This window comes from Silurus meridionalis, chromosome 7 (genome assembly GCF_014805685.1).
Source record: "Silurus meridionalis isolate SWU-2019-XX chromosome 7, ASM1480568v1, whole genome shotgun sequence".
NCBI classification, from domain to species: Eukaryota; Metazoa; Chordata; class Actinopteri; order Siluriformes; family Siluridae; genus Silurus; species Silurus meridionalis.
Genome location: NC_060890.1, coordinates 10,309,652 through 10,324,219, shown reverse-complemented (window position 1 = coordinate 10,324,219; position 14,568 = coordinate 10,309,652). Strand labels below are relative to the sequence as shown.

General features: G+C 37.7%; 2 protein-coding genes and 1 non-coding gene across 4 annotated transcripts in view; 2 read left to right on the top strand and 1 right to left on the bottom strand.

The window, feature by feature from the left end:
- The window catches only part of LOC124388832 (interferon-induced protein with tetratricopeptide repeats 5-like), a 30,292-nt gene extending 19,988 nt beyond the window's left edge, over positions 1-10,304 (top strand). The window contains exon 3 of the mRNA XM_046853897.1: positions 8,365-10,304. Within this exon, the coding sequence (XP_046709853.1) occupies positions 8,365-9,384 (1,020 nt within the window). The 3' untranslated portion in view covers positions 9,385-10,304. The remainder of the gene's footprint in view (positions 1-8,364) is intronic.
- LOC124389075 (interferon-induced protein with tetratricopeptide repeats 5-like) lies at positions 511-8,350 on the top strand. Of its 2 annotated transcripts, none has more exons than XM_046854304.1 (4): positions 511-1,304; positions 2,220-2,324; positions 4,368-4,750; positions 6,057-8,350. In XM_046854304.1, exons 2-4 carry the CDS (start codon positions 2,320-2,322, stop codon positions 7,097-7,099), a joined length of 1,431 nt encoding a protein of 476 aa, XP_046710260.1. In that variant the 5' UTR covers positions 511-1,304; positions 2,220-2,319; the 3' UTR covers positions 7,100-8,350. The 2 variants fall into 2 exon arrangements, with proteins under 2 accessions (XP_046710260.1, XP_046710259.1); XM_046854303.1 differs by having other exon boundaries at positions 512-1,304; positions 4,368-4,731; positions 6,038-8,350.
- On the bottom strand, positions 8,005-8,086 carry trnal-aag. The gene has a single exon. It is a non-coding gene; the product is annotated as a tRNA-Leu (tRNA).
- Positions 10,305-14,568: the final 4,264 nt, after the last annotated feature.

Here is a 14,568-nt window from a genome sequence, read left to right as displayed (position 1 = left end):
TGATTAGCAGGTCCCCACAAGGTTGTTGTTTCAACCCCTGGCATTGCCAAGGTAATATTTTTATTTCTCTTCTGAAACCTGATAGTGTGTCTACTTTGTGACATTTAACTGTTCATCGTTTTGGTAATAAAAGAGACCTGTTTAAAAGATTGCTTCATTTTTTTGTCTTTCCTAAAAGACCTGTTTTGCCTACTTTTAATATGAGTTACATGGTGTTGAAATATAGGAAAAAAAAGCCATGTTGGTTTATTAGGCCCATTGACTGCTTGCACAAATGGGAACTGATAGTTCTCTGGTTAAGGTGTTGGTTTACCGATCAGCAGGTCCCCACACGTTTGGGGGTTCAAGGCCTGTCATCGACAAGGGAAACTTTTTATTTCTCTTTCGAAATATAATAGTGTGTCTACTTTTTGACATTAAACTGTAAATCTATTTGTTAATTAAAGAGTCCTTTTTAAAAGATTGCTTTATTGCTTTGTCTTTTTTGAAAAACTTGTTTGGCCAACTTTTAATATGAGTTACATGGTGTTGAAGTATGGAAATGAAGCTATGTTGGTTCGTTAGGAACATTGACTGCTTGCACAAATAGGAAGTGATAGCTCAGTGGTTAAGGTGTTGGTTTACCGATCAGCAGGTCCACACAAGATTGCGGGTTCTAGAGTCTAGTTCATTGGTGAGCAGTGGAACCAAAGAATCTTCTTCATTGAACACAGACACTGGACAGTTTTCTACATCTGACGAACATGACAGTGGAGAATCATCTTCACCTGTTAATTCAAATGTGAACGTCATGATGCAGAAGAAGAAAACGGATGGTGGCCAGGCAGCGGTACAATGTCTGTTTCGCGGCTGTACAACGTCTTTTCAGTGGCCGGGCGGCTGTACAATGTCTGTTTCGCAGCCGGGCGGCGGTACAACATCCGTTTCATGGCCAGGCGGCAGTACGACATCCTTTTCGCGGGCAGGTGGCACTACAATGTCCGTTTTGCGGCCAGGCGGCGGTACAGCGTCCTTTTTTCGCAGCCTGGTGGCGGTACCACGTCCCTTTTGCGGCCCTGGAGCGGAGCACTTGAGGATACACTGGAGCGGGGCGGAACGCTCGAGGGTACATTGGAGCTGAGCGGCACCCTCAGCGGAACACTGGAGCGAAGAGGCGTGCTCGGAGGAACACTGGAGCGAAGAGGCGCACTCGGAGGAACACTGGAGCGGTTGCATTATCCCGAGCCAGCGAGCATGATCCGCGAGAAGCGGCAGGGAGCTTCCGGGTGAAATCCGGTGCTGAATTGGGTTGGCGATCCACTGCGGTAGGGCGATTTCTTCTCTTTTGTTTTCGGTTTATGTCGATACTTCTGTCAGGGTTGTGACCACGAATCGGAAACGGAAGTAACTTAATCATAGTTTATTGTGATGAGATCCAATAGAATACAATAAAATGATTAAACTCACAGTGGTCCTCCGGATTGAAGACAAATGTCTGAAATCACACTACTACACTACTTCATAGTTTTCGGTGTCATTAATTCATTTTTGTGTCGCATCAAAAATTTCAGATGAGTGTGAAATGCAGGTTATTATACATAATATAATAACATAATATTATACAAAATGTTCATTTTAACATGAACATATTAATTATGTACATGATTCCACAGAATTCAGTGACGTACAGTTATCATAACTAACACAATATTTATTTGATACTTTAAACCATGTTGCCAAAAAAGCAAACTTTAATTTTCACTTAGTCGCTGGTGTGAGGAAGCTGTGTAGCCAGTAAAGAGGTACAGTAGGTTTGTTCCCATCAATAAAAACACAGGAAGAGCTTAATTCAGAATAGATATGAGGTAACTTGCATTGTTCTTTTCTTTTTCTTTTTTTTCAAGTAATATGAAAGGGTTAATGCTAAGATACGATGACAGCTGTACACAGAGCCATGGAGTAACAATAGGGAAAATGACTAGAAGTGGTCTTGGAGGATGAAACGAAACTAGAGTTAAACTAGCCTTTTTTTTTGTTTTGTTTTGTTTTTATTTCTTTAGGCTATAATTATGCACCATGTCCTGTTTGCTTCATAAAATATTTACCAGGAGTATTACCTGATATTGACACTTAATTTCCCTTCACGTACTATTACAGTTCAGGCGATTATATTGTTGTTTCCATATGACGTCATCTGAAGGTTGGAAAGGAAAATACTTTCGGTTTCTATTCCTCAACAGATTAAATGCATGGGCGGAGAATAACACCGCTCATATCCGTGCCACTATATAGTCCTCTCCAGGGTGAAAGACCGATTGCACATCACCCAGACTGATCACCATGAGGTAAGTGATATCATACTGTAGACGTACTTTTGTATATTCAGTCTGTTTTTATAACATTAACGCAAGAGTAATTGCAAGGAAGTGGACATGATTAGTAAGGAGGAAGTGAGAGCAGCGATTAAGAGGATGAAGAGCGGAAAGTCGGTTGGAACAGGTAAAAGCATGGAGATGTTTAGGAGAGATGGCAGTGGAGTTTCTAACCAGGTTGTTCAGCAAGATTTTGGAAGGTGAGAGGATGCCTGAGGAATGGAGAAGGAGTGAGCTGGTACTGGTTTTTAAGAACAAGGGAGATGTGCAGACCTTCAGTAACTACAGGGGAATGAAGTTGATCAGTCACACCATGAAGTTATGGGAAAGAGTAGTCTTGTTAGTATGTCTCTAATACATAATGTAAATGTAGTTTACCTATAGAAATGGCTACATGTACATAGTACAGCCATGAGGACGAATTACTATAGTTATGTTATTATTAAATTATAAAACAAAATTATAATAATAAAATAGAAAATTTGTGACATTTAGCAGATGTTCTTGTCCAGAGCGACGTACAAAAGTGCTTAAAATAAAATAAAATTGTTATAATGACTTCTGATGTTGAAAAGACTCTGGGTCTTATGGGGTTTTATATCCTGATATGCAGATTAGGGACTAATTTTTAAACCTAAACCATATGAACTTATTCATATTTTAAGATTCTGTAAATTTCTGTAAAGCTGCTTTTTTGACAATTCGTGTTATTAAATGGGCTTTAAAGCAAATGTATTTTGTGTTTTACTGCACACAATAAGACAATTATAAAATGTCTAACATTTATTATGAAAGCTATAATCTTCCTGGATGATCTACCAGTTTGACCAGCTCCACCTGTGTTTTGGCAAATAGTAAGCTTGTTTATCAAAGCTGGATTTTTAAGCAGTTAAACGCAATAATGAAATAAAATTTTTTCTGAATCACTATTAGATTTTTATTACAAAAATCTTCAAATAACAAACACAATGCAGGAACATCACCCACATCACACACCACAAAACATCACTCTCACATGTCTATTACACACACACACACACACACACACACACACACACACACACACACACACACACACACACACACACACTTTTATATGTATTATATATTATATATTATTGTTACTTTGCCATTAGTCTCTATAAAAGTTTATACAGATATTATAATATTAATGGACTTTTTTTCTTTATATTTCATTAGTTGTACTTGTACTTATTCAGATGTTTCCTATTTACTTTGTAAATCATCTAACAGCACACTTATCCCAAGTTTTCCAAATTAAATTACAAATGTGCAGTTACAGTTGTTGAAACAAAAATGTTGTTATTGTTATTGTTGTTCTTCAACTTTAAAATCCAAAATCAATACAAATGAAAGAGAGATGTGTGCTCAGAAGATATGTGTTAATGATTTAGTGCAAATTAGTTCAATAAGAAATTTATTCACCATATTCAAGGAAAAAAATCTCTTCGGTTTTAAATTACATGAGAACGCTTATAGATTGTTATTAGAAATGTAAAAATTGACTGCAATGGGGAAACTTGAGGGAAAGTGCTTAGAACAGAGTGTAAGTGTTGATGAAAAAAATAAATCCAGGGTTAAAGGTTTAAAAGAATGAAACCATTGTATTGTTTGCATATAATGATATCCAAATAACAAAAGGAAAATGATTAGTTTCTTTTTTTTTTAACCAATTGGTGGAGAGTAACATAACCTGCAGTGCAGTGATCATAATTTTTACCAGGAAAAGGGAACTAAATTGTACCTTCAAAAAGACTTGATTATTCTTCCAGTTTTCATATTAGTAAAGTCACATAGATTTGCTCATTAGCTCGATTACAATACAGAATTACATATAAACCCACTTTATCCAAACTCGTAATAATTTTAGATTCAGAAGCACATATTCAGAAATTACACGCATTACATAATGTGACAAATGATGTAAATGTACAAATATATTTAATATTTTTAAACAAGTTTTAATCAGGTTAATTTATTTTCTTTCTCTACCAGTTCAACTCAAGGCACAGATTTAAAAGCCAGACTTCTTCGGCAAGAATGCCATTTCACCTGGGCTCTGAATAAAAATGATGTAGATCTCAATGACCTTCTGAACAGATTAGAAGAACAACTAAGCCTGGATCTTGGAAAGGAGGCAGGAGCTGCACGTACACACAGCTGTATGGGATTTGTGAAGTTTCTACAAGGCTCCAATACTGAGGCTCTCAGCAACTTTGAGAAATCTGTAGAACTCATTAAGGCTCATAGAAATGACTCTGATAAGCTGCTTGTTGTTGCTTATGGAGACCTTGCATGGTTATACTATTATATGGGTAATTTTGCAGAGTGTGAAATGTACCTGAATAAGCTGAGGGAGATTAAAGAGAAATATCCATCTGTCCCATATGCTGAAGTGCTTGGAGAGAAAGGATGGACATTGCTTAAGTTTTCACACAAATATTATGAAAGGGCAAAAGAGTGCTTTAAAAAGGCCCTGGAGCTGGAACCTGAGAATGCTGAATGGAATTCCGGCCTTGCCATTGCTCTGTATCGGACAGAGTTTGTGGACCAAGGATGTGCACCAGAAACTTCAGATGCTGTTAATCAACTTAGGCGAGCTATAGCCACTAACCCAGATGATGATGTTCTTAAAGTTCTGCTTGCTCTGAGATTGGCTCTTTTCAAGAAGTACAGTGAGGCAGAGAGCCTAGTGGAGCAAGCCTTAGAGAGGTCTCCAGAACACCCACATGTGATTCGCTATGTTGGAATGTATTTACGAATGCAGGATCTGTGGACAGGTCCATTGCCCTTCTAAATAAAGCATTAGAGAAAGTGTCAAACACAGCTTTTATACACTATCAGCTGGGGCTCTGCTATAAACAATAGATCCTGAAGCTAAAGCAGGCAGGATGCCACCACACAAAAGGTGCAGAAATGAAACAAGCTCAAGAGCAATGCATCTACCGTTTGGAGATGGCAATCGGACTAAAACCGGCTTCATTCTAGCCATGGCTGAATTGGCCTTTCAATATGGGTTTAATCAGGATATATCAAGAGCAGAAGAAATGTTCCAGAATGCATTTCAAGCAGCCAAAGAGAAAAAAGACAACTACCAGACTGTTCATGTGTTTTATGCAGAATTTCAGCAGTACGTTATGAGATGTGAGCCCGATGCCATCAAACATTACATTGAATGTCTAAAGATAAATCCAAAATCAATTTGAAGGGAAAAAAAGTGCTAAAAGTCTGAGAAAGATTGCAGAGAGAAGAATTGGGAACAACCCAAATGATGGAGAGGCATTTGGAATACTTGGAATCATTCATAAGGAACGAGGAGAAAAACAACAAGCCATAGAGTGCTTTGAGAAAGCGCTGACCTATGTAGATAATGAGGAGTACCTCAGTGATCTTTGTGAGCTTAGGCTTTCTCTACAGTAATATTAGCAATATGAAGTATGATACACAGCCAAATATCTATATACTCATTTATTATTCATGATATTTAATGTTAACAGTGTAGCATCTATAATCTTGTTTTAAATGTGTGGATGTACCAAACACAGCAATTTGTCAAGATGTACATGGACACACTCTCAGTGCACTCTCGCGCCTTAATACAAGTCAGTTTTACAACACTAAATTTGTTAAGAGTGGAAATACACACTGATATGATTACTGAGGAGATTAAAGAGAAATATCCATCTGTCCCATATGCTGAAGTGCTTGGAGAGAAAGGATGGACATTGCTTAAGTTTTCACACAAATATTATGAAAGGGCAAAAGAGTGCTTTAAAAAGGCCCTGGAGCTGGAACCTGAGAATGCTGAATGGAATTCCGGCCTTGCCATTGCTCTGTATCGGACAGAGTTTGTGGACCAAGGATGTGCACCAGAAACTTCAGATGCTGTTAATCAACTTAGGCGAGCTATAGCTACTAACCCAGATGATGATGTTCTTAAAGTTCTGCTTGCTCTGAGATTGGCTCTTTTCAAGAAGTACAGTGAGGCAGAGAGCCTAGTAGAGCAAGCCTTAGAGAGGTCTCCAGAACACCCACATGTGATTCGCTATGTTGGAATGTATTTACGGAATGCAGGATCTGTGGACAGGTCCATTGCCCTTCTAAATAGAGCATTAGAGAAAGTGTCAAACAAAGCTTTTATACACCATCAGCTGGGGCTCTGCTATAAACAAAAGATTATGAAGCTGAAGCAGGCAGGAAGCCACCACACAAAAGGAGCTGAAATTAAACGAGCTCAAGAGCAATGCATCTACCATTTGGAGATGGCAATCGGACTAAAAACCGGCTTCATTCTAGCCATGGCTGAATTGGCCTTTCAATATGGGTTTAATCAGGATATATCAAGAGCAGAAGAAATGTTCCAGAATGCATTTCAAGCAGCCAAAGAGAAAAAAGACAACTACCAGACTGTTCAAGTGTTTTATGCAGAATTTCAGCAGTACGTTATGAGATGTGAGCCCGATGCCATCAAACATTACATTGAATGTCTAAAGATAAATCCAAATCAATTTGAAGGGAAAAAAAGTGCTAAAAGTCTGAGAAAGATTGCAGAGAGAAGAATTGGGAACAACCCAAATGATGGAGAGGCATTTGGAATACTTGGAATCATTCATAAGGAACGAGGAGAAAAACAACAAGCCATAGAGTGCTTTGAGAAAGCGCTGACCTATGTAGATAATGAGGAGTACCTCAGTGATCTTTGTGAGCTTAGGCTTTCTCTACAGTAATATTAGCAATATGAAGTATGATACACAGCCAAATATCTATATACTCATTTATTATTCATGATATTTAATGTTAACAGTGTAGCATCTGTAATCTTATTTTCAATGTGTGGATGTACCAAACACAGCAATTTGTCAAGATGTACATGGACACACTCTCAGTGCACTCTCGCGCCTTAATACAAGTCAGTTTTACAACACTAAATGTGTTAAGAGTGGAAAACACACTGACATGATTACTGAGGAGATTAAAGAAGCAGGAAGCTTTGTCTGTGCTAAGGCAGTAAGCAGGATAAAAAAATAGAGATTAATACGAATTAGAAAAGCAGCAGAATCCAGATTAATAATAAGTTTTTTGTTGTTTGTCTTTATAAGTGAATGTAATTTACTAAATCCTCACACTGCTGATCTCAAAATCTTAATTTTTTTCAAAACTGTGAATATATTTTGCACATTTATGAAGGCTGCATATTAAGCAATTATGTTCTTCTGCAACCAAATGAAAATAAAATTTGTTTAAATCATGTGAATAAGTTTCGTTATATTTAAATATATTTTAAATACTCAAAGCATGTTTATGGTTCAGGTTGTATATGGAGAGATGAAATGTGAAAGTGTAAAATGGATTTCATTCAGACTTTCCTTAAAACTTTCACACGTGAACACACACACATCGTGGTGTTGTAAATTTTGAAAAATAATTTCACTTTAAATTCTTTAGTGTCATTTGTAAACTGAAATCAAAAAGATTATAATAATTTGGTAATAGTCTCAAACATTCCTTTCTGACAATCCAGAAATGTCAAAGTGTAAAAAATAGGTTTGTAAAGTATTGATCAGAACACACACTTCTGTATGTATCTTTACTGAAGTCCACATTTGAGGATGGATATGTAGAAAAACCTAATTGGCAGCGGTGGGATTCGAACCCACGCCCCCAAAGAGCCTGCAGTCTTAATGCTGCGCCTTAGACTGCTCGGCCACGCTACCACACACGTCACCCACTGTAAAATCTAGATAATAATAAACAAACTATATAACACTATATAACTATATATACATATACATATATATATATATATATATATATATAAATACATATATATTAGCGATTTGTGGTGTTTCCACTCAATAAACTTCAAACTCGCCGTTTTCATTGTAAATATGCTGTTTGTCTTTAACTACACGCCCATGCAGAAGTGTGTAGAGCTCACAAAAGAGAGCAGGCTGGATGACTGTGACAAGTGGCTCATAGTTCCCTACAGTACCAGTTGAAGTGCTTTAGTGAATGTGAGAGTTACCTGGAGAAGATCAGAAGTATTGTACAGGAATTGCCAGATTCATCTTTGGGTCTTTGTCATCAAGTGCTTGGAGAAAAGGCCTGGGCCTACTTCAAGTTCTCTCGCAAGTACTACAACCAGGCAAAAGAGTGCTTTGAGAAGGTTTTGGAGCTGGAGCATATGAATGCTGAATGGAATTGTGGTTATGCTTTTGTGCTCCACAGAACAGAAACACAGTGTCCTAGTGTAAGAACAATTAAACAACTGCGTCAGGCCATAGACACAAACCCGGATAATGATGAGCTTAAAGCTCTCTTAGCAGTAAGACTTGGTGAAGCCAAGGAGTACAATGAAGCGGAGAGTTTGGTGGAAGAAGCTCTGGAGGGTTCTCCTAATGCTCCTAATGTCATTCGATATGTGGGAAAATTTTTGAGGATCTATGGCTCAGTGGAGAGGTCCATTGCACTGCTAAAAAGAGTTTTAGAGAAGTCACCCACATCAGCTTTCATACAACATCAGCTTGCTCTCTGCTACAAGAGAAAAGCAATTACTTTGCAGCGTGAAGAAAGTCAAAACTCACCTAGTGCTGGTGCTGAGATTCAGAGGAGTCGAAGTCAGTGCATTTATTATTTAGACAAGACCACCGAACTAAAGCCTGGCTTCATTACAGCTATGATTGAGCTGGCAAATCAGTACAGCAAGGATGGGGATCTTGATCGTGCAGAAGAGATGTTTCAGCAAACTCTGCATAAAGCTAAAGAGAAAAATGAATACCTACAGCAGGTGTACCTCTCTTACGGGCAGTTTCAGCAGTACAGAAGGAGATCCCTACCTGAAGCCATCACTTGTTATATGGAATGTCTGAAGATAGATGAAGGCACTGTAGATGGGAAGAAAAGTGCTAAACAGCTGGGAAAGATTAATGATAAACGTTCGTCTAAAAGCCCTGGGAGCAGGAAAGACTTGAGGATCCCTGTGAGTAAAGAAGAGAGAAATGCAGGGCCATAGGAGGCTGAAGACATTCTGCAAAATACTAGTATTTATGAATAACTAACTATTCTGTGTATTCTAATAATTTAGTTTAAAACATGTTTATTGTAAAAGACATTGTAACTTTTCTCTTTCATCAAATAAAGATGATATGTAAATATATCTTATAAGATGGTCACTTAACCTTTATCTTCTGTCAATGTACTTGATATGAACACTGACATATCAGCTTCCAGTACTTGTTCAAGTTTGGAGTGAGTTGAATCAGCACTGCCCTCTAGTGGCATTAATTTCTCTTCAAAGCTGATTCATAGAAAAATTATGACTCTGATATTTTTAACCACAGTACATGTGAGATACTAGACATAGAGAGAAAAACACAACAAACACATTCTCAAGTTATACAGCACTTTTGGATAAACACTTTACAAAAACAAACGCAAAAAAACAAAACAAACAAACGATGCAATATGCACCAACTCTAACTCACCTTTTCTGTTTTTAACTTTTCATTCACAATCTACGAATGAAATGCTTTCTAACAGAAAGTTGCCAGATAGAAAGGGCACATTAACCGAATTTCAGACTGTAAAAATGTGCTGGTACTGCTACAAATGTCTTTTTCCCAAATAACTACTTAAGTTTATGCACCTGTTTTTTTGTTTTGTTTTTAACAAAAATAAAACAATACAGATGATATAACCAATAGGTCCAACACTATAAGATTTTTGCAGTATAAAACTCTGCCTGTTTGCCTTCACATGCATCTGGTGTGGAGACTTTGCTTAGCGAGTTCTTCTGAATTCTCTGGCAGTGACGGACCACAGTGATGGTACACAGCAGGAGAGCGCTGGAGATGAGTGCAAAGCCACTGAGAAAGAACGTCGCTGTGTAGGTACCTGTGGTGTCCACCAACCAGAAAAAAAACTAAATATATATAGATAAAACATTTTTTTTTTTTTTTGCTGTTGTATGTGTGTGTGTGTGTGTGTGTGTGTGTGTGATACCAGTACCTTCATGTTGAGGAGTCTCATGGCTTGTGGAAAGAAACTGTTACACAGTCTAAACATCCTCACTATCCGCTGTAGGGTTTTGCAATCCAAGACGGTGCAATTCCAAGTGCAATGCTCTCGATAGTCCCTCTGTACACAGTCTAAAATGTAGTCTTTATTGCAGAGAGATTTTTCGTTATTGACTTGAAAATTTCTAGATACATTTATTAAACTTCACTGTCAGTTGTCCAAGAATTTGTACAAGCAATACTGAATAGAAATATTGTAAGAAGTGAATAAATGTAGTTTACCTTCAGAAATGCTTACATGTACATAATATGACCACGAGGACATACATTAATATAGTAAAGCTGGTATAAAATTTGGTTATAAAAACAAAAATATAATCATATAATTGAAGATTTCCATTTACATTTGTGGCATTTAGCAGACTCCCCTGTACAGAGCAAAGTACAAAAGTTGTATATAATGCCCGAGACTTCTGATGTTGAAAAGACTCTGGGTCTGATGGGTTTTATATCCTGATATGCAGGCTTGCAGATTTAAGGACTCATTTTTAAAACTAAAACCCATGAACTTATTCATAATTTAATTTATGCATTTCTGTAAAGCACTATGTGTTACAAAGCAAATTTTAAAGCGTTTTGAAGCGCATTTAGTGTGTGTGTGTTTTACTGCACACAATAAAAGAATAAAAAAATGTCTAACATCTAATGTCTAACGTTCTTATGAAACCTATAAATAAACTGTTTGTGTGTGTGAAATCTACCTGAATAGGCTATGGGAGATTAAAGAGATATTTCCATCTGTCCCATATGCTGAGGTGCTTGGAGAAAAAGGATAGACATTCCTTAAGGAGAGACACGCTCGGAGGAAGGTTGCATTGTGAGGATTTGCAGCACGTGTTGTTTAACTGATAAAGATGTTTTCTTAATTTGCTGGTGTTTTTTCTATTTGCATATGTTTTCTTCATTTGCAGTTGAACTTTTTGGGCCACCGTGATCCTAAGTGTGACCTACATCTTTCAGCTGATCAGAATCATTGTTCTAATTACTGGCATTGGCCAAATATTCGTTTAAGAGAAAAGTTCAGACGCAAGGTTGATATTTTAATTGTTACATTCATAAGTTTTGGATTTCATGACTGGTCCCCCGGCATAAGTTATTACTGTGCGAGGCAGAAGTGGGAACAATTCACTGATGAGATTCTAGGATATTTCTTAATTATATTGATGCATGTTATTTTAGATGCTGCTGTGAATGGTAGTATTTTAAAATGTATTAAAATGCCTTTTCTGTCTTCTCTTTCTTTTACTGTTTTGTAGGTGTGCAGCTGAGGAATCTGCATTGACCTACCAGTGAACTATTTTACTCAGTAAATCTGTTATTCCTGTTTTTTGTTTACTTGAATTAATTTGGATTAAATGTGATTTACACATTTTGAGTTGAAGTCATTTATTTTTCACAGTTCAAATACTCAACCATGTAATTTTAAACATAGAGCAGCACATCAAATCAAATAATATTAAGAGTTCTTTGTTTGGTCAGGCACAGTTTTACATTGCAAATGAGGTTTGAAATGGTTTGACAGTGGATTTTCCATAGTAACACATTAAGTTCACCCACAAAAATCAATGATGAAATTAATAAAGGGACCCAATTCTTACCCACTGTGGTCCCACAACAACCCCATAAAGTGGCCATTTGTTGGTTGACCCATGATTGAGTCATGTGGGCCTCATAAGGGTCCTTTTTGTAGCCCACTTTGGCCCCATATTTAACACCCATTTGAGACCCAAATGAGCCCATATAAAGAACACCTATACGGGTCCCACTTAGAGCCCACCATGATTTTTTGTGGAAGTGGTGTTGGAGGATGAAACGAAACTAGAGTTAAACGAAGCATATTTTTTGCTTTTATTTCTACAGGCTATAATTATGCACCATGTCCTGTTTGCTTCAAAAAATATATAACAGGAGTATGATCTGATATTGACACTTCATTTCCTTTCACGTACTATTACAATTCAGGCGATTATATTGTTGTTTCCATATGACGTCATCTGAAGTTTGGAAATGAAAACTTTCGGTTTCTATTCCTCAACAGTTTAAATGCACTACTGTATTAGTTTGTGTTTTTCCTCCTTTCAGGGATGTACTAGTCAAAGCATCCAATAAAATTATTAAACTCTCAGTGGTCCTGCGGATTGAAGACAAATGTCTGAAATCACACTACTACACTACTTCATAGTTTTCGGTGTCACTGATTCATTTTTGTGTCACATCAAAAAATTTCAGATGAGTGTGAAATGCAGGTTTTTATACATAATATTTTAACATTAACATATTTATGATGTACATGATTACACAGAATTCAGTGACAAGTTTAACCAAGCGTGATGTACAGTTATCATAACTAAACACAAGATTCATTTCATGCTGCTGGGATTCAAACCCCAAAGAATCAGAGTCATGAAACCTAGCACCTTAAACCATTTTACCAAAAAAGTAAACTTTAATTTTCACTTGGTTGCTGGTGTGAGGAAACTGTGTAGCCAGAAAAGAGGTACAGTAGGTTTGTTCCCATCAATAAAAACACAAGAAAATCTTACTTCAGAATAGATATGAGGTAACTTACATTGTTATTTATTTTTCTTTTTTTCAAGTAATATGAAAGGGTTAATGCTAAGATACGATGACAGCTGTACACAGAGCCATGGAGTAACAATAGGGAAATGACTAGAAGTGGTCTTGGAGGATGAAACGAAACTAGAGTTAAACTAACATGTTTTTTTTTTTTTTTGCTTTTATTTCTACAGGCTATAATTATCAGGTCATATAACAGGAGTATTACCTGATATTGACACTTCATTTCCCTCCACGTACTATTACAATTCAGGCGATTATATTGTTGTTTCCATATGACTTCATCTGAAGTTTGGAAATGAAAACTTTCGGTTTCTATTCCTCAACAGATTAAATGCATGGGCGGAGAATAACACCGCTCATATCCGTGCCACTATACAGGGAGTGCAGAATTATTAGGCAAATGAGTATTTTGACCACATCATCCTCGTTATGCATGTTGTCTTACTCCAAGCTGTATAGGCTGGAAAGCCTACTACCAATTAAGCATATTAGGTGATGTGCATCTCTGTAATGAGAAGGGGTGTGGTCTAATGACATCAACACCCTATATCAGGTGTGCATAATTATTAGGCAACTTCCTTTCCTTTGGCAAAATGGGTCAAAAGAAGGACTTGACAGGCTCAGAAAAGTCAAAAATAGTGAGATATATTGCAGAGGGATGCAGCAGTCTTAAAATAGCCAAGCTTCTGAAGCGTGATCATCGAACAATCAAGCGTTTCATTCAAAATAGTCGACAGGGTCGCAAGAAGCGTGTGGAAAACCAAGGCGCAAAATAACTGCCCGTGAACTGAGAAAAGTCAAGCGTGCAGCTGCCAAGATGCCACTTGCCACCAGTTTGGCCATATTTCAGAGCTGCAACATCACTGGAGTGCCCAAAAGCACAAGGTGTGCAATACTCAGAGACATGGCCAAGGTAAGAAAGGCAGAAAGTCGACCACCACTGAACAAGACACACAAGCTGAAACGTCAAGACTGGGCCAAGAAATATCTCAAGACTGATTTTTCTAAGGTTTTATGGACTGATGAAATGAGAGTGAGTCTTGATGGGCCAGATGGATGGGCCCGTGGCTGGATTGGTAAAGGGCAGAGAGCTCCAGTCCGACTCAGACGCCAGCAAGGTGGAGGTGGAGTACTGGTTTGGGCTGGTATCATCAAAGATGAGCTTGTGGGGCCTTTTCGGGTTGAGGATGGAGTCAAGCTGAACTCCCAGTCCTACTGCCAGTTTCTGGAAGACACCTTCTTCAAGCAGTGGTACAGGAAGAAGTCTGCATCCTTCAAGAAAACATGATTTTCATGCAGGACAATGCTCCATCACACACGCCCAAGTACTCCACAGCGTGGCTGGCAAGAAAGGGTATAAAAGAAGAAAATCTAATGATATGGCCTCCTTGTTCACCTGATCTGAACCCCATTGAGAACCTGTGGTCCATCATCAAATGTGCGATTTACAAGGAGGAAAACAGTACACCTCTCTGAACAGTGTCTGGGAGGCTGTGGTTGCTGCTGCACGCAATGTTGATGGTGAACAGATCAAAACACTG